A 20089-nucleotide genomic window follows, 5' to 3' on the forward strand; every position below is an offset into this window, starting at 1 on the left:
AAAGAGGAGAGGAGTGGAAAGAAGGAGGCAGAGAGGAATGAGTCAAAGGTAGACGTGGGGAGGTTAGTCACCCAGCACTGTGAGAGGTGAGCCGTCCTCAGGAAAGGAGCTTATCAAGGTATCAAGCTCATTGATGAACTCTCCGAGGGAACCTGGAGGGCGATAAATTATAAGGATGTTAAGCTTGAAAGGGCTGGTAACTGTGACAGCATGGAATTCAAAGGAGGTGATAGACAGATGGGTGAGGGGAGAAAGAGAGAATGACCACTTGGGAGAGATGAGGATCCTGGTGCCACCACCCCGCTGACCAGAAGCTCTCGGGTGTGCGAGAACACGTGGGCGGACGAAGAGAGAGCAGTAGGAGTAGCAGTGTTGTCTGTGGTGATCCATGTTTCCGTCAGTGCCAAGAAGTCGAGGGACTGGAGGGAGGCATAGGCTGAGATGAACTCTGCCTTGTTGGCCGCAGATCGGCAGTTCCAGAGGCTACCGGAGACCTGGAACTCCACGTGGGTCGTGCGCGCTGGGACCACCAGATTAGTGGGGATGGTGTGTTCAGGGTGTGGAGCATTTGTATGGTCTGTGCAGAGAGGAGAGAACAGGGATAGACAGACACATAGTTGACAGGCTACAGAAGAGGCTACGCTAATGCAAAGGAGATTGGAATGACAATGGACGACACGTCTCGAATGTTCAGAAAAGTTCAAGAATCTTATTGACTAAAATGATTAAAATGATACAGTACTGCTGAAGTAGGCTAGCTGGCAGTAGCACGTTCTGACACTACACTAATCAAGTGTTTTGAGTGTAATAGTTTCTACAGTGCAGCTAGGTGGCCTGGCTAGCAAGTGTTGTTTACGTTACGTTAAAGAACGACAATAGCTGGCTAGCTAACCTAGAAAATCGCTCTAGACTACACAATTATCTTTGATACAAAGACGGCTATGTAGCTAGCTATGTAGCTAGCTACGATCAAACAAATCAAACCGTTGTACTGTAATGAAATGAAATGAAAATGTGATACTACCTGTGAGTGCGACCGGGTTGTTGAGTTCGATTCAGTAGACGTTGGCTAGCTGTTAGCTGTTAGCTGTTGGCTAGCTAGTAGAGTCTCCTACGCAAGGACGACAGCTGGCTAGCTAACCTCGGTAAATTAAGATAATCACTCCCAAGACTACACACTCTAAACTACACAATTATCTTGATACAAAGACAGCTATGTAGCTAACACTAAACTAATCAAGTCGTTCAGTTGAGTGTAATAGTCTACAGTGCTGCTAATCTGTGGGCGTTTGCTAGCGTTTGCTAGCTGCTGGGCGAATAGCAGTGAAGGCTACGTTCTTGGCTGAAATCGATAATTATGCAATTATCTCTGGTACAAGGAGCTATGTAGCTAGAGAAGAAATTGCTAGATTAGACAAATCAACCGTTGTACTATAATGAAATGTAATGAAAAAGTTATACTACCTGCGGAGCGAAGTGCGATGCGACCGCTCGCTCCAATCACGTCCTCTGCATTCATTTTGCTATTACGGTGTTCTGAGTTTGTTATAACCAATTTATTGCTGTGGATATAGGTTTAGGCCCTATTGGTCAGGTGCATCGATGTATACATGTGTCACAAAGAGAGGAAAAGTAGAGAATGTTTTTCCATTACATATGAGGGATTTCAGCAACAGAACTTTTCAGTCAGACATGGCTGTAATTATGTTGCAGCTTCAGTACAGTGGACAGCGTGATGAACACTGTTGATGTTCTGTGGATTCTGCAGCAGGGAAAAGAGACAACGGGTGCTAGTCTTTTTTGTTGTTGTTGTAAGTCTGAGCACAATCGTATCAATGTGGCGAACTCCCTCTAGTCATTTGTGTGTCTTAGTTTAAGAGCAGTTTGATTAAATAATTATCAGACAAGCTCAGTGCATGTGGTTTGATTTGATTAAAACGTGTCTATATATGGAGAAATAGATGGTACATTTTTTCGACTAATCGATTGGTGGAAAGAACAGACTACTCTTGGTGCACTAATGGACTGTACAAGGTGTTTTTTGATATGTATTTTTATTTCACCTTTATTTAACCAGGTAGGCTAGTTGAGAACAACTTCTCATTTACAACTGCGACCTGGCCAAGATAAAGCACAGCAGTGCGACACAAACAACAACACAGAGTTACACATGGAATAAACATGAGTACAGTCAACACAATAGAAGAAAATAAAGTCTATATACAGTGTGCAAATGGCGTGAGGAGGTAAGACAATAAATAGGCAAATTAACACTGGAGTGATAGATGAGCAGATGATGATGTGCAAGTAGAAATACTGGTGTGCAAAAGAGCAGAAAAGTAAATAAAAACAATATGGGGATGAGGTAGGTAGATTGGGTGGGTTATTTACATATTTACATATTTATGGACTATGTACAGCTGCAGCGATCGGTTAGCTGCTCAGATAGCTGATGTTTAAAGTTAGTGAGGGAAATCTAAGTTCTAGACACAAACTGGTGCACCAGGCACCTACGATCATACCCTGTTCAAAGGAACTTAAATCTGTTTTCTTGCCCATTCACCCTCTAAATGGCAGACATTCGATCCAAATTATCTTAAGCCTTAAGAATCTGTCTCCTTCGCTTCATGTATACCGATTAGCTGTCACCGGGTCAGTCTGTCATGGAAAGAGCATGTGCTCATAATATTTTGTACCACTGATTTTTTTCTTCTGATGCTGTTCACACAGGTCACATTGAGACATCCTCTACATCCAGAGAGCAGAAGCAGGGAGATCACAGAGCTAAGAGGTTTCACCACTGCCCACATTGTGAGGAGATTTTCCCATATCTATCAAAGCTAAAAATACACCTAAAAACACACACAGGAGAAAATCTATATTCCTGTGCTGACTGTGGGAAAAGATTCACAACATCACATTCTCTGACAGTTCATCAGAGAGTGCACACAGGTGAGAAGCCTTACTCCTGCTCTACCTGTGGGGGGAGATTCTCTCGACGGAGCCACTTAAAGAGACACCAACATATACACACAGGAGAGAAGCCTTACTCTTGCTCTGACTGTGGAAAATGCTTCGCAACATCATCTGACCTAACAGTTCACCAGAGAACACACACAGGAGAGAAGCCTTTTTCCTGCTCTGACTGTGGGGGGAGATTCTCTCAACTGAGCAGTTTAAAAAAACACCAACATATACACACAGGAGAGAAGCCTTACTTCTGCTCTGACTGTGGGAAGAGTTTCTCGCTATTGGATACCTTAAAAGCACATGCACGTATACATACAGGAGAAAAGCCTTACTCTTGCTCTGACTGTGGGAAGAGGTTCTCTCAACGGAGCAACTTAAAAATACACCAACGTTTGCATACAGGAGAAAAGCCTTATTCCTGCCCGGACTGTGAAAAGAGTTTCTCCCAATTGGATAAGTTAAATAGTCACCAGCGAATACATACAGGGGAGAAGCCTTACTTCTGCTCTGACTGTGGGACTTGTTTCAGCCAAATTGATACGTTAAAATGTCACCAGCGAATACATACAGGAGAGAAGCCTTACTCTTGCTCTGACTGTGGGCAGAGTTTCTCTCAACACAGCAGCTTAAAGAAACACCAACGTATACACACAGGAGAGAAGCCTTACTCCTGCTCTGAATGTGGGACTAGTTTCTCTCTACAGGACAGCTTGAAATCACACCAACGTATACACACAGGAGAGAAGCCTTACTTCTGCTCTGACTGTGGAAAGAATTTCTCTCGACACAGCAGCTTAAAGAAACACCAGCGTATACACACAGGAGAGAAGCCTTACATCTGCTTTGAATGTGGGAAGAGTTTTACAACATCAAGTGCACTGACAGTTCATCAGAGAGTGCACACAGGAGAGAAGCCATACTCCTGCTCTGACTGCGGGGGAAGTTACTCTCGACTGGGAAACTTAGAAACACACCATCGTACACATACGGGAGAGAAGCCTTACTCTTGTTCTGACTGTGGTAAATGCTTCACAACATCAAGTGCTCTGACTGTTCATCAGAAAACACACACAGGAGAGAAGCACACCAACGGATACACACAAGCCAAGAGTTTTGCAGATTAAAATCTTACGTTTTCGGTGGATTGACAATGGACCCTTATTAAAGTATCAATTTTTGGTAACAGTTCTCTCAAACCAGCTATGATTAAAGTCACTCCATCACTTAATTCTCATTAAAGAAGTGGTAACAGTGAATTGGATCAAATGAAGAAAGTGTAGAACACTATTGTAATCCTATTGTTTCTCACTGTGAGAGAACTGTGCAGAGGAAAAGGAGCATTACAGAATGTTAGCCTCTCTTTACTGATCAGTGTGCATCTTGTCAGTTTTGGTGTTTTGTTAGCGTCTACTGCAAAGATATTTAGATGACCTTGGATTGGCCCTTAGTGTTGAATATCCTCTTAGGTTTCTCTTGTTGAAACAATGGAGTCTGATGGTTGACTGGATAGTACTGCTTCCTTCTGTAGTTTTCTGTGGGAATGAGCAAGTACACACAGCATGTATGAGATAGAGATGGTGTGATGATCAGTTTTCAGCATATATATATATAGAGAGGAGCACAGTTAGCTCTGGATAACATGACAACAGCCTAACCAGCTAGGGCGAGTAAAATGGTCAGTTGGGTGTCCTCTCATTTGTGTCTGGATGTAGCTAGCAAGCAAGCCAATTTTAGCCAGTTAGCTGTGGACGATGCTGAATGGGCAAAGAAGAGCTCTCCAGTAGGTACCAAAACATTCAAAGGCCATTTTCTCAGAAGTGAGGTTACAAGTATCAAGTTAATGGCCGAGCTGGTCGCCCGGCCAAACTGAGATATTGGGGGAGAAGGACCTTTGTCAGGGAGGTGACCAAGAACCCAATGGTCACTCTGACAAAGCTCCAGAGTTCCTCTGTGGAGATGGGAGAACCTTCCGGAAGGACAACCATCTCTACAGCACTTTGCCAATCAGCACATGACTTCCCGCTTGGAGTTTGCCAAAAGGCACCTAAAGGACTCTGACCATGACAAACAAGATTCTCTGGTCTGAATAAACCAAGATTGAACTCTTTGGCCTGAATGCCAAGCTTCACATCTGGAGGAAACCTGGCACCAGCCCTACGGTGAAGCGTGGTGGAAGCAGCATCGTGCTGTGAGGATGTTTTTCAACCGCAGAGACTGGGAGACTAGTCAGGATCGAGGGAAAGATGAACAGAGATCCTTGATGAAACCTGCTTCAGAACGCTCAGGACCTCCGTCTGGGGCGAAGGATCACCTTCCAACAGGACAACACAGGGATGGCTTCAGAACAAGTCTCAATGTCCTTGAGTGGCCCAGCCAGAGCCCGGACTTGAACCCGATCGAACATCTCTGGAGAGACCTGAAATTAGCTGTGCTGCGACGCTCCCCATCCAACCTGACAGAGATTGAGAGGAGATAAGAATGGGAGAAACTCACCAAATACAGGTGTGCCAAGCTTGAAGTGTCATAACCAGGAAGACTCAAGGCTGTAATCACTGCCGAAGGTGCTTCAACAGAGTAAAGGGTCTTAATGTATTTAAGTTTTTTTTTTTTTTTGCAAATATTTATAAAGACCCGTTTTTGCTTTGTCATTATGGGGTATTGTGTGTAGATTAAGTAACGCAACAAAATGTGGGAAAAAGTCTAGGTATCTGAATACTTTGTGTGTGTGTGTGTGTGTGTGTGTGTGTGTGTGTGTGTGTGTGTGTGTGTGTGTGTGTGTGTGATGTGGTAGCCTACCTTGTTCAGTTAATAAAGTCAACGCAGTATTAAGATTATTAATAATGGTTTTTGCATAATAAGCTAATAGCCTCTGTCTCTTGTGCAATACTCACCTGTGATCTGCTGGCCTTTCCTTAAACCCTCCTTAGCTCTTGGACTCTTATTGGAAGAGAGAAGCAAGCTTTTTTTTGCTGAATATTAATTACAGCAGCCAATAGAACTCATGGGTAGTTTGAAAGAGCCAACGCTCAATGGTGGTAGAATATATAGAAGTTATTGATTCACACCCATAACCATTCAATCTTCGTGAAGAGAAAGCCGTCTGCATCTTATTGTAGTCGTATATTATCTTATTGTAGTCCTGTATTATCTTATTGTAGTCGTATGTTATCTTATTGTAGTCCTGTATTATCTTATTGTAGTCCTATGTTATCTTATTGTAGTCGTATATTATCTTATTGTAGTCCTATATCATATTGTAGTCCTATATTATTCTAGTCCTATATTATTGTAGTCCTATATATTATCATATTGTAGTCCTATATTATTGTAGGTCTATTATTGTAGTCCTATTTTATTGTAGTCCTATCATATTGTAGTCCTATATTATCATATTGTAGACCTATATTATTGTAGTCCTATATCATATTGTAGACCTATATTGTAGTCCTATATTATCATATTGTAGACCTATATTGTAGTCCTATATTATCATATTGTAGACCTATATTGTAGTCCTATATTATCATATTGTAGACCTATATTGTAGTCCTATATTATCATATTGTAGACCTATATTGTAGTCCTATATTATCATATTGTAGACCTATATTGTAGTCCTATATTATTCAAGCATGTCATTACAATAATAAAGATGAGGACAACAGGACTTATTTAACTGTTGAAAGTCAGGAAGGAATGACGCAACCATAGAAATAGGAGTTAGACTAATAACATTAGGGGAAATATTATGAATCCATATGCATCCGCCTACTAATTATACAAATGTAAAATAGGCTCTATTGTATTTCAAAATGATTATCACATTTGCTAGCTTATAATTGTAACTTTGTAGGCCGCATGTCCTGCACCAGATTTGCATGTTCTCTCCACAGTTCATGGAATGAAAGAGGTGAGTAATTCCAGTCCAGATAATACAATATAATACAGTCCACACTCAAAGATTAGCCTACTGGAGCTAGTTTCATGTATTTACCCAAAAGAGCATCGCTGCATCGATGGGCTTTTATGTTTTCTGTGTGCAATGTGAGGTAGCCTATATATTATAGGCTATGTATTGGATAATGGCACAATCATTTGGGGCCCACTCCAACGACACTAACCACAGTCCTATCTCACACACCTCACGCTGCTTTGCACTCAGCAATACCAGGAAGAGGAACAGACTTGGGTCATCTTATCAATTGAGACTGATTATCTTAGAGGGGGTGAGTGGTGACTCGGCCTAGTTGGAAGGTATAATAATGTGCTTGTATTTGCATCTGAAGCGTCCAGCGGGTTGAATAAATCTGGTTTGTGCTTTTTACTAGTTGTCCGTCTGTTTCTACCCTGTTCGTTCAGAACTTAACAATCATTTCAGTGAGACTTCACTTGGTACACTTGATATTGCTCATCCAGCAGAGAATCAGGGATGAGAGGCATCACAATATAATAAGCAACTAATTCTCAAACCCTGAGTAATATGACATTTAATTGATTCCAAATGACATGACCCTCCCCTGAAATAAATGTACACATTTCTAAACCCATTTTTCTCCAGGTAACAATTGTAAATTTCGATCTCTCCCTAGGCGACTTTTGTTTTAATGATATACATACTTTGAAACTCTTTATTAAATTGTCTTTTAAAACTAGATGTATTATTTTTGCCATTGATAAAAAAATGTATTTGGATAACTGCGTTGATTGCAACCTGCATTGATCCGCTAATGACAAATTCATATTCTACATTCATTTGTGCCGCTCAGTCAATGGGTTATCTATACAGAAAAGGTTTTAGTTTAATTCATAGCATGCTAAACCATTTAAATGTCTATCTACCCCAATACATGTCACTATACCTCTACATGCCAATTAGCTAGCCTCCTTTCATATTTAAATCAAAGTGAAATAAAACAAAAAAATATTATTTTAAAGTGTTTTCTATGGTGCCAAAGTCCAGGGACAATATTACTACCACAATTCAAGTATGACCCACTTACTATTGGAGAATGCAACCAGAGAGGAAGCTTACCCATTCCATGCCTCATTGTTCAGAGTGGAAGAGCTGTGAGCTCTCCTGTGATGGCCCACATCTATCACCTTTCCTACTGTGTTAGTAAACACCACAGCATTTTAGAAAGCCATTGTTCAAAATGTGTTCATACGTAATATTATAATGAGAGGGGGTGTGGCCTGCACAGGGGAGGACCAGGAGGTTGAGCTCAGACTTCTTTTTGGACTAGCATCCTATCCAGAGGTTCCAGATTACCATTGAGTACAAACCCAGCCTGCCTCTCTCCTTCCACACTGAGTACAAACCTACAGTCACTGGGTCCTGATTGTGACAGTGGAGCCCAGTTTGCTCTGCAGGATCCAGAGATGGCATCAGTGAAGCTGGAAGACTGCAGTCAAACACTGGAGCTGAATGTCAAAATTAAAGATGAAGAGGAGAACATTGGGAAATATTTTTTTCATGGTAAAACCAGGTTCTAGATATAAATGCTATTCATAAATTAAACCTCCATAAGTTATGATCCAGTCTATTGCTAATTGAATTCTGACATTACACATCCATGAAGAACGTCCGACTGCACTAATGTAGTTATGAAAGTTCAATCAGTAAGGCTGGTCTGAATGGATCATCACTTCATTCATCTAGTAAACTCTATAGTGCAGTTCCGTGGACACAGATTGAGCCTAATCCTTGAATAAATTGCACATTTAAACTGTAATAACTGAAATGGTTTATCTCAGACACGGTTTAAAATGGTCTCAGACTTGTCCTAGTCTAGAGTTTAAAAGTCTGATTTCCAGAAGGATGATTAGAGTTCATCTAAATTCAGCAAAAAAAGAAACATCCCTTTTTCAGGACCCGGATTTCCAAGATAATTCCTAAAAATCCTAATAATTTCCCAGATCTTCATTGTAAAGGGTTTAAACACTGTTTCCCTGCTTGTTCAATGAACCATAAACACTTGAACATGCACCTGTTAAAGACACTAACAGCTTACAGACTGTAGGCAATAAAGGTCACAGTTATGAAAACCTAGGAGACAAAAGAGACCTTTCTACTGACTCTGAAAAACACCAAAACAAAGATGCCCAGGGTCCTTGATCATTTGCATGAACGTGCCTTAGGCATGCTGCAAGGAGGCTTGAGGACTGCCGATGTGGCCAGGGCAATAAATTGCACAATCCGTACTGTGTGATGCCTAAGACGGCGCCACAGGGAGACAAGATGAACAGCTGATCGTCCTCGCAGTGACAGACCACATGTAACAACACCTGCACAGGATCGGTACATCCAAACATCACACCTGCGGGACAGGTAGAGGATGGAAACAACAACTGCCCGAGTTACACCAGGAATGCGCAATTCCTCCATCAGTGCTCACTGTCCGCAATAGGCTTCGAGAGGCTGGACTGAGGGCTTGTAGGCATCACCAGACATCATCGGCAACAACGTCGCCTATGGGCACAAACCCACTGTCCCTGGACCAGACAGGAGCACAATGTTGGTGAGGTCCTTCATTACGTCCACATATCTGTGTCTCAGGGCGACAAGGGACTCCTATCTAGATGACCAGCGGGTGGGACACAGTCGTTTTGGAGTTACAATTTCTGATGCAAAATCAAATATACCACTCAACGCTGACCATCTCTTTATGCTAAGAAGGTGTATAACAGTTCAACAGTATCATACTGTTTAAACTGTTAAATCTCTGGCACATTTTTGATAGAGTCGTTGAGAGCCAGGTTAAGATTATGCGCTGCGCAATGCATATAAACAGCAAGTGGCTCCTTTTCGGATATTCTGGCCTGCTACCTGAATAGACCTCGCTCATGTTAGCAGCTCCATCATACCCCTGCCCACAACGTTTTGAAATATCCAGCCCCTTGTCCTCTTTGCTGCCGAAGGTTTTTATGTTGAAGTCTCCAGAAATCCCCAAAACAACTCTGATGGTCAGATCTGTGGCCACATTATTTGCATCCCTTATCACTCCCACATAGCAATAAACTTGGCTTAACTGGTCTACTTTGGATACATCCGGTGTGGTGTCCATAATAATAGAAAAGAGTGGGCTTCCTGCATCTCTCCCTGAATGTCACATTTCATTCGCTCGGCTAAGATATAAATCAGCTCGTTTTGGATTTGAGGACTGAGATAGTTAACGGATCCTGCTGGGCGTTCTAAAAGTTCCTTCAGAACTGGCTCGTAAAATGACAGCAGTTCAATTATACTGAGAAAATTCCCACTGTTGGCCTGCCCCAGCTTTTCACAGTGCATCCAGCTGAACGCTAAATTACACGATGCAAGTGTGAGAGTTACATTAACTATGCGCTCCAACACCTGTCGCCAGAAATTTGCTGCGTTTACGCACGCCTCTCTCTTTCTGCGTCAATAGTGCCATTGAGCTTCCATTGCTCATATACCAAACAGGCACCCATTTGAATCTGGGATGTCTCATGACATACTACTTTGGGTGTTAGATGGCGCCAATCTCTCACCCTATTCACCCACGCATCAGAGAAGAAAAGGGCTCTCTGATCTCCGAACAGCCAGCAAGGCTCACAATACGTGCAATCTACCTTGGCCGAATAACATAGCCATGTACGTGGTCATTTGATTCCAGCCTTGGTTGTAGTGGTGTGATACGACTCGGAAAAACACCGCCTTTCATCATCTCTTGGGAATGGACCAGTAGGTTTACACGAGCCTAATGCAATAACGTGCCGTTTAACGTTTTGCATCGACTTTTGTTGCATAATACCCCCCTGTCAGTTGGATAGGTAAAAAGTTTCCTCAGCCGCCACAATTCTAGCCTCGCCCTGATCCTCTTCCTCCCTGCCCGGCCCGGGGATAGCTTGTCCGGCCTGGCTTGTGCTCAGGGTTGTATCCACCGATACCTGACAACCTGTCAACTTTCCTCTGTCAAAGTTGCTTCTTCTGGTATGATGGAACAGCTCGGCCTTGGCTCACTTGACACGCTAAAAGCTGCTGCTGGTGATGATAAACCTACATCCTCTTCTGGTCCTGCTACATTGCTTGTGCTAGCAATGGCTGCACTTGAACTGCATTTGAATCTAATTTAACACATTTTGAAACCTCCTTTGCTTTCTCATTTTTGTTCCTTGCTCTTTTGGGCTTCACTTTTGTGTTGATACATTGCTGATTTTTAAATCTGTAATTTTCTATTCTCGACATTCTCTCAAATTGTTTTGCGCCCGTTGTCTCTTGATAGCTAGCTCAACTGTTGCTTAAAAGGATCACAGAAACAACAAAGCTTTGGAGAGTATTTGCACAATGAATCCCAGAATGCATTTCATTATCTTAACATGGTATTGAAATAATTAAATAAAATGATTTATTTAGCAAATGAATTAGATTTGTCATCAATACACTAAAATATCATGCTGACTTACAATAGGCCTGTCCCTCTGGCCAGGGTAAACAAAGTGGTAATGTTGTGTATTGTATATACAGTTTTCACTTCAAAAAGTTTATTTCGTTTAATTATACACAAAAGAAAAGCAGCTGCCCATAAATTCATGTACAAACATTTTTCATCGCTTTGTCAATTAGCAGATGTTCTTATCCAGAGCAATTTACAGGACAAATAAGGGTCAATTGTCTTGCTCAAGGGTACAATTACATATTTTTCACCGAGTCGGCTCGGGATTCAAACCAGCGACCTTTCAGTTACTGGCCCAACACTCTTAACCGCCATAAATGACTAAAATAATGAATCTAGTATTAAAATACAATTTAATAAACACAAGTAGTCGATTAGCCTGTTTACCATTAAACAAAGTTGTTTAGTAATATAAAATAATCTACCCAAACTAATGCTAAAAACTGATCATCACACCATCTTTTCTGATATACACAGAGTAGAAAACATCAGAAACACCTTCCTAATATTGAGTTGCACCCCCCCTTTGTCCTCAGAACATCCTCAATTCGTCGGGGCATAGACTGTCAAAGGTGTTGAGAGCATTCCACAGGGATGCTGGCCCATGTTGACTCCAATGCTTCCTACAATCGTGTCAAGTTGGCTGGGAGTGGATCTCTACTCTGAATAGCTCGTTCCATCTCCTCTCACAGTGAGCTGAATTCTCTGTAACGTTCTTGGCACCATTTCTGGACAAGCCTTGTGGCATAATCCTGCTGAAAGAATCCATTTGCAGATGGATACACTGCTGACATGAAGGGAGGCACCTGATTGACAATGATGTTTAGATATCATGTGGCATTCAAACATTGTTCAACTTTTATCAAGGGGCCCAATGTGAGCCCTGAAAACACACCACCACCCTGCAATGCTGACACACGGCATGGATGCAGGCAGTGGTGTAAAGTACTGAAGTAAATAATGATTTAAAGAACTACTTCAGTCGATTTTTGGGGGTATTGTTATTTCACTTGGCTATTTATATTTTTGACCACTTTATTTCACTACATTCCTGAAGAAAATGATGTACTTTTTACTCCATACATTTTCCCTGACACACAAAAGTACTCGTTATATTTTTTTATGATTAGCAGTACAGAAAATGGTCCAATTCACGCACTTATCAAGATAACATCCCTGGTCCTCCCTACTGCCTCTGATCTGGTGAACTCACTAAACACACAACTGCTTCATTTTAAAATGATGTCAGTGATGTAGTGTGCCCCTGGCTTTAAAAAAATATATATTTATTTGTTTACCTTTATTTAAGAACAAATTCTTATTTTCAACGACGGCCTAGGAACAGTGGGTTAACTGCCTGTTCAGGGGCAGAACGACAGATTTGTACCTTGTCAGCTCGGGGATTTGAACTTGCAACCTTTCGGTTACTAGTCCAATGCTCTAACCACTAGGCTACACTGCCGCCCCACTCCGTAATATTTTTTTTAAACAAGACGATTGTGCGGTCTGGTTTGCTTAAACCCTCAAGGATCGTACCCTTTAAAATGTGTCTAAAATGACATACCTACATACCTACCTACATACCTACCTAACTGCCTGTAGCTCAGGACCTGAAGCAAGGATATGCATATTCTTGATACCATTTGAAAGGTAGTTTGTGGAAATGTGAAATTAATGTAGGAGAATACCACATTAGATCTGGTAAAAGATAATACAAACAAAAACAAAGTTTATTTTTCATCATCTTTGAAATGCAAGAGAAAGGCCATACTTTCAGATAGGAGTCTAGGTGTAATTTAGATTTTGGCCACCAGGTGACAGCAGTGTGTGCTCAGTTTGACTGATCCAGTGAAGAATTACATTACTGCACTGTTTCAAGTAGAGGTTGACCGATTATGATTTTTCAACGCCAATACCGATTATTGGAGGACCAAAAAAAGCCGATACGGATTAGTTGGCCGATTTTTTAAAATGTATTTGTAATATTGACAATTACAACAATACTGAATGAACACTTATTTTAACTTAATATAATACATCAATAAAATCAATTTAGCCTCAAACAAATAATGAAACATATTCAATTTGGTTTAAATAATGCAAAAACAAAGTGTTGGAGAAGAAAGTAAAAGAAAGCTAACGTTTAAGTTCCTTGCTCAGAACATGAGAACATATGAAAGCTGGTGGTTCCTTTTAACATGAGTCTTCAATATTCCCAGGTAAGACATTTTAGGTTGTAGTTATAGGAATTATAGGACTATTTCTCTCTATACCATTTGTATTTCATTAACCTTTGACTATTGGATGTTCTTATAGGCACTTTAGTATTGCCAGTGTAACAGTATAGCTTCCGTCCCTCTCCTCGAACCAGGAACACAACGACAACAGCCACCCTCGAAACAGCGTTTGCCATGCAGAGCAAGGGGAACAACCACTCCAAGTCTCAGAGCGAGTGACGTTTGAAATGCTATTAGCGCGCACCCGCTATCTAGCCAGCCATTTCACATCGGTTACACCAGCCTAATCTCGGGAGTTGATAGGCTTGAAGTCATAAACAGCGCAATGCTTGATGCACAACGAAGAGCTGCTGGCAAAACACACGAAAGTGCTGTTTGAATGAATGTTTATGAGCCTGCTGCTGCCTACCACCGCTCAGTCAGACTGCTCTATCAAATCAGACTTAGTTCTAACATAATAACACACAGAAATACGAGCCTTAGGTCATTAATATGGTCGAATCCGGAAACTATCATCTCGAAAACAAGATGTTTATTCTTTCAGTGAAATACGGAACCTTTCAGTATTTTATCTAAGGGGTGAGATCCATTAGTCTAAATATTCCTGTTACATTTGCACAGCCTTCAATGTTTTGTCATAATTATGTAAAATTCTGGCAAATTAGGCGGCCCAAACTGTTGCATATACACTGACTCTGCGTGCAATGAACGCGAGAGAAGTGACACAATTTCACCTGGTTAATATTGCCTGCTAACCTGGATTTCTTTTAGCTAAATATGCAGGTTTAAAAATATATACTTCTGTGTATTGATTTTAAGAAAGGCATTGATGTTCATGGTTAGGTACACATTGGCGCAACAAAACGCACCGCATCGATTACATTTGAACATAAAAATTTATTTTATTAGACGAAACTACGCTACATTTTATCTGTGGGACCCTCAGGATGAAAAATCAGAGCAATATGACTGAATGAAAATACATTCACCTCTGAAGGTAAATAATGTATCAAATCATTTGCGAGATAAGTTTGTTGTTGTGCACTCTCTTCAAACAATAGCATGGTCTTTTTTCACTGTATTAGCTACTGTTAATTGGACACTGCAGATAGATAAACAATAATTTAAGCTTTCTGCACATATAAGATATGTCTATGTCCCGGAAAGATGGCTGTTGTATACAACGTCAATCTAGTCAGACTAGCACACCTTAGCTACAACCGTCCCAGTTTAGGGACATCCATCCCGTAGGGGTAATTTAAGGAATTGGAAATTATGCATACTTTTACTTTTGATAATTAAGTATATTTACAACCAAATACTTTTCCTCAAGTAGTATTTTACTTGGTGACTATCACTTGAGTTACTCTTGCCACATTAAGAGCAAAAGTAAGGTTCCCTCTTGACCTTTCAGCTCAGCTGTTGTTTAAAAAAAATTCTACAGTCAGGTCAGTGGTAAGGCTTCTCTCCTCTATGTACACGTTCATGTGTTTTTAAGAGACCTATTCGAGAGAAACTCTTCCCACAGTCAGAGCAGGAGTAAGGCTTCTCTCCTGTGTGTGTTCTCTGGTGAACTTTTAGTTCAGTTGATGTTATGAAGCATTTTACACAGCCAGAGCAGGAATAAGGCTTCACTCCTGTATGTATATGTTCATGTCTTTTCAAGTGGGCCAGTTGAGAGAAAATATTTCCACAGTCAAAGCAAGAGTAAGGCTTCACTCCTGTATGTATACGTTCATGTATTTTTAAGAAAGCCAATTGAGAGAAAGTCTTCCCGCAGTCAGAGCAGGAGTAAGGCTTCTCTCCTGTGTGTGTTCTCTGATGAAGTTTTAGCTCAGTTGATGTTATGAAGCATTTTACACAGTCAGAGCAGGAATAAGGCTTCACTCCTGTATGTGTATGTTTATGTCTTTTCAAGTGGCCCAGTTGAGAGAACATCTTTCCACAGTCAGAGCAGGAGTAAGGCTTCTCTCCTGTATGTATACGTTGGTGTGTTTGTAAGGCATCGAGTCGAGAGAAACTCACCCCACAGTCAGAGCAGGAGTAAGGCTTCTCTCCTGTATGTATACGTTCGTGTATTTTTAAGAAAGCCAATTGAGAGAAACTCTTCCCGCAGTCAGAGCAGGAGTAAGGCTTCTCTCCTGTGTGTGCTCTCTGAGGAACTGTCAGAGCCCCTGATGTTGTGCATCTTTTCCCAGAGTCAGTGAAGGAATACAGATTCTCTCCAGTGTGTATCCTTATGTGTATTTTTAGCTTTGATAGTAATGGGAAGATCTCCTCACAATGTGGGCAGTGGTGAGACCTCTTCGCTCTGTGATCTTCCTGCTGTTGCTCTCTGGATGTAGAGAATGTCTCAACATGGTCTCCTGTATGAACAACATCAGAAGAACCAGTCAGTTGGAGTGATATATATGTCAATCAAATTTATATTATGAATCCCTTTTTACATCATCAGTTGTCACAAAGTGCTTTATAGAAACCCAGACTAAAACCCCTAAAGAGCAAAAAATGCAGATATAGAGAAAAACTCCCTAGAAAGCAGGAACCTTGGAAGAACCAGGCCCAAAGGGGTGGCCAGTCCTCTTCTGGCTGTACTAGGTGACATATGTATTCATATCAGTAGGCTGTACAATACAGTGGAATAAAACTATTCTAAAAGTGGGTAAGAGATGAAAGCTAAAAAGGGGTGTGTCATCCTCCACTCACTATCACAAGGGTTAGTAACTACACAGACTCATTTCATAGAACTTTAAAACACTGGCAGCTTGTCAACTTCCCTTCTTTAGTCTACTCTCTGAACACTCCAGACAGCCCGGTGAATAAAACAAATGCTGGCAATACTGCTGTCAAACCATGCAAGTCTGAGTAGCACGAAATAACATCTACCTTCTCATTGAAACAGTTCATCATGAAACAGTTCTACTGCACCTTTTCATGCACAGTGGGAAGTTGGAATGAAACACAAACTTAGTCAGAGAGAACCTGCTCTTACCATGAGAAACAGGTTCCCCAATCTTCTCCTCCTCTTCTTCATCTTTAATGTCAACATTCAGCTCCAGTGTTTGACTGCAGTCTTCCAACTTCACAGATGTTCCCAGACTTAATTCTAGTCGTCCTGTAGTAACAATGAGAGACAGACAAAAAGTTAGAAATTGACGGAACTGTCAAGACTTTCTTCTCTAAAAATATATTATATTTCTTCTTGTTCAATTATCTAATTCAGTGCTCGACTTGGACTGAAATAGGTGCAGGTACTGTTTATATTTAGGTTCAATAGCTTCACAACACCGTTGAGCTAATATTCTATAAGAGGAACATGAGCTCAAACAGTAGAAATTTGAGGTGAGCTCCTGTCCAAGTCAAGCACTGATCTCATGTCAATAGATCTGGTAGCTAAGCATTGACAACAAAACATTAATTAATTCACATTAGAAAGGACACACTTTAAAATTAGGCTACACAAACGTAAGTGAACATAATCAAAAGTAGATGTCCTAAATTCACAAATGACAAAAACGATTTAGTACAAGGTTGCAGTATGTTTTAGGCAGCACTATGTACTATGTTCCTGAATAACCTCGTCTCCACTGTATAACCACATCAAAAACCAATAGTATTTCCCGTTCACACCATATAAACATTTACAGATAAATATGGAAACAACTGTGTCTGAATTTTACTACACATGATAATCATTACATTCAGCTTCAAAACTGTAGTGCCATCGTGAAATTGTCTCTCTGCATCCGCACTGCAGTCCGTTGACGCAGACAGTGGGCACGCCCTGTTACCAGCCCACGGATTTCACACAAACCAATAACATGCCAAATGAACTGAAAAATCTCAAATGAATTAATTTATGAAAACTACCATGAAGAAATTATGTACATCCATTCAGACAAACCTAAAGTTTGTATCTGTGTGACTTTTAAAATCGTTTCACGTTCACTTGGTGTAACTGACAGTTAGACTTACAGGTTATGTCGTTGTCTTTTGTTTGAATTGTTTACGTGTCCGCTGTGCGGGGAAATGATAATACAAGCGGAACTACGTAGCTAATACTGTTGTAACGGGGATCCTTATTGTAGCAACACACTTTTGGAGGGAAGTCAATCCTGCGCTGCGTTAGCTAGGTTTTCATGTCATCGGGTGTAGTTCATAAAGGTTGAAGAGTGTATGTTAGGATGAAGTGTGAATTCATGCCAGGAATAATAAGTGTGAAGTTTGATTTCCTCCCTTCTGTAATAAGCAGCCAATTAGGTATTTGTTCCTTTATTCATGTGTTTAATCTGAACCCGTTATAACGCCGGTTAAACTGTTATGTATGTAAGCACTTCAGAGTTATACCAAGCTAATAAGTCACTCGTAAGATAAGGTTGTAAGAGTGTACTTAACTGTATTTTTCATTTACTTTATAGTTCTCACGGAAGGTGATAATTCTGACTAAAACTACAGAATAAAGCCGCCAGTTAAAATCAAGGAACGGTTGTGCTCGTGGTTACTGAAGGGAGCGACACTTGGTTTGACACAAAAATAACAAACCTTTACCAAACGTGATATCTTAATGGGTTTGTTACCTAGCATGGAATGACATGTTCTTTTGTTATTATGCAGAGCAGGGAAACCAACCACCCCAAGGCTCAGAGCGAGTGAAGTTTGAAACGCTATTAGCGCTAACTAGCCAGTCATTTCACTTCGGTAACACCAGCCTCATCTCCGGAGTTGATAGGTTTGAAGTCATAAACAGCGCAATGCTCGACGCTCAACGAAGAGCTACTGGCAAAACGCACGAGTGCTGTTTGAATGAATGTTTACGTGCCTGCTTCTGCCTACCACCGCTCAATCAGATACTTAGATAATTGTATGCTCAGTCAGATTATATGCGACACAGGACACGCTAGATAATAAAAATGACGTTTGGTCAGTGTTCAATGTAAAATAAACATCTATATGCACTCCAACGTAATGTAAGAAGTTTGGGTCCTGTAACCATCTGGGATGCAAATGCCATCTAGGAGGATCCTTTTACTAGTTTTGTATCCCTATAGAATAATGACACAGGGGAATGGTCACTCAGAACAATAATATCATATCCACTTCCTGCTACATTGGGAAGCAATGAGCAAGAAACTAAAAAGTAGTCTGGACGAGAAAATTATTTAAAATGTTGACGAGTAACAGGAATACTCCCTTTTACTCGGGTTCTGAATCCTCCAAGGTTCACATAGATTTAAGTCCTTAATGAAAAGCTTTGTCTTTCTACTCTGTTAGTGGGAAGTGTCTAAACCAGAGGAGCGATCTAGATCGGGAGCAATTAAAATCCTCTGCCATTAGGACTTTACCAGGAAGGGAGGTAACTAGACTAATTCATTCTCAGTTACTCTAATATCTAAATAAACGATAATACTTCATACGGCGTCTAGTATTTCCTTTCCTATTGAACAATTACGAAGAGCCCGCCCTCGTTCACGTGGGCAGAGACTAATTTTCTCTTAATGCTCCCCATGGATAAACAACCATTACTCGTTTGTTTTGTTTTTTAAAAACCTGAAACTATGTATAAATACTGTTGACATCTAGTGGAAGCAATATCATCCTCCACTCACTATCACGGGTTAGAAACTACACACTCATTTCATAGAACTTTAAAACACTGGCAGTTTGTCTACTTCATTTCATCAGTCTACTCTGAACACTCCAGACAGCCCAGTTAATAAAACAAATGCTGGAAATACTGGTGTCAAACCATGCAAGTCTCAGTACCATGAAATAACATCTACCTTCTCATTGAAACAGTTCTACTGTAACATTTCATGCACAGTGGGAAGTTGGAATGAACAACACAAGCAATAGAATGTCAGGGGTCATGTGTGATGTCAGAATTACAGAATACTACCTAGCAATAGACTGGGTGATAGCTTATGGAGGTCGAGCTTATGAAGATAGCTTATAGATAGAACCTGCTCTTACCATGACTAACAATGTCTACTGCAACTTTTTTTTTTTTTAAATTTTATATTATTATTATTTTTTTAATTTTACCCCTTTTTCTCCCCAATTTCGTGGTATCTTGTCTCATCGCTACAACTCCCGGGCTCGGGAGAGATGAAGGTTGAAAGTCATGCGTCCTCCGATACACAACCCAACCAAGCCGCACTGCTTCTTAACACAGTGCGCATCCAACCCGGAAGCCAGCCGCACCAATGCGCCGGAGGAAACACCGGTGCGCCTGGCCACCTTGGCTAGTGCACACTGCGCCCAGCCCGCCACAGGAGTCGCTGGTGCGCGATGAGACAAGGACACCACTACCGACCAAGCCCTCCCTAACCCGGGCGACGCTAGGCCAATTGTGCGTCGCCCCACGGACCTCCCGGTCACGGCCGGTTACGACAGAGCCTGGGCGCGAACCCAGGGACTCTGATGGCACAGCTGGCGCTGCAGTACAGCACCCTTAACCACTACGCCACC

The 20089-nt window shown here is 41.2% G+C and overlaps 2 protein-coding genes across 9 annotated transcripts in view; one reads left to right on the top strand and one right to left on the bottom strand.

Moving 5' to 3' along the window:
* The window catches only part of LOC118370527 (zinc finger protein OZF-like), a 60939-nt gene extending 48889 nt beyond the window's left edge, over nt 1–12050 (top strand). For 7 of the 8 annotated variants that reach the window (XM_052503557.1, XM_052503559.1, XM_052503560.1 and 4 more), the window contains one exon: nt 2731–7294. In XM_052503557.1, the coding sequence (XP_052359517.1) occupies nt 2731–4094 (1364 nt within the window). In that variant the 3' untranslated portion in view covers nt 4095–7294. Of the gene's footprint in view, nt 1–2730; nt 7295–11920 lie in introns of those variants that run through there. The other variant, XM_052503570.1, reaches the window with a different exon arrangement.
* On the bottom strand, nt 11314–16782 carry LOC127919759 (gastrula zinc finger protein XlCGF17.1-like; the record flags this gene model as incomplete). Its single annotated transcript, XM_052503571.1, has 2 exons — nt 11314–15987; nt 16614–16782. Coding segments are annotated over 2 exons (1086 nt in total), but the record flags the coding sequence as incomplete, so codon positions are not given.
* Between the last annotated feature and the right edge of the window lie 3307 nt (nt 16783–20089).

This window comes from Oncorhynchus keta, unplaced genomic scaffold, assembly GCF_023373465.1.
Source record: "Oncorhynchus keta strain PuntledgeMale-10-30-2019 unplaced genomic scaffold, Oket_V2 Un_contig_17463_pilon_pilon, whole genome shotgun sequence".
NCBI lineage: Eukaryota > Metazoa > Chordata > Actinopteri > Salmoniformes > Salmonidae > Oncorhynchus > Oncorhynchus keta.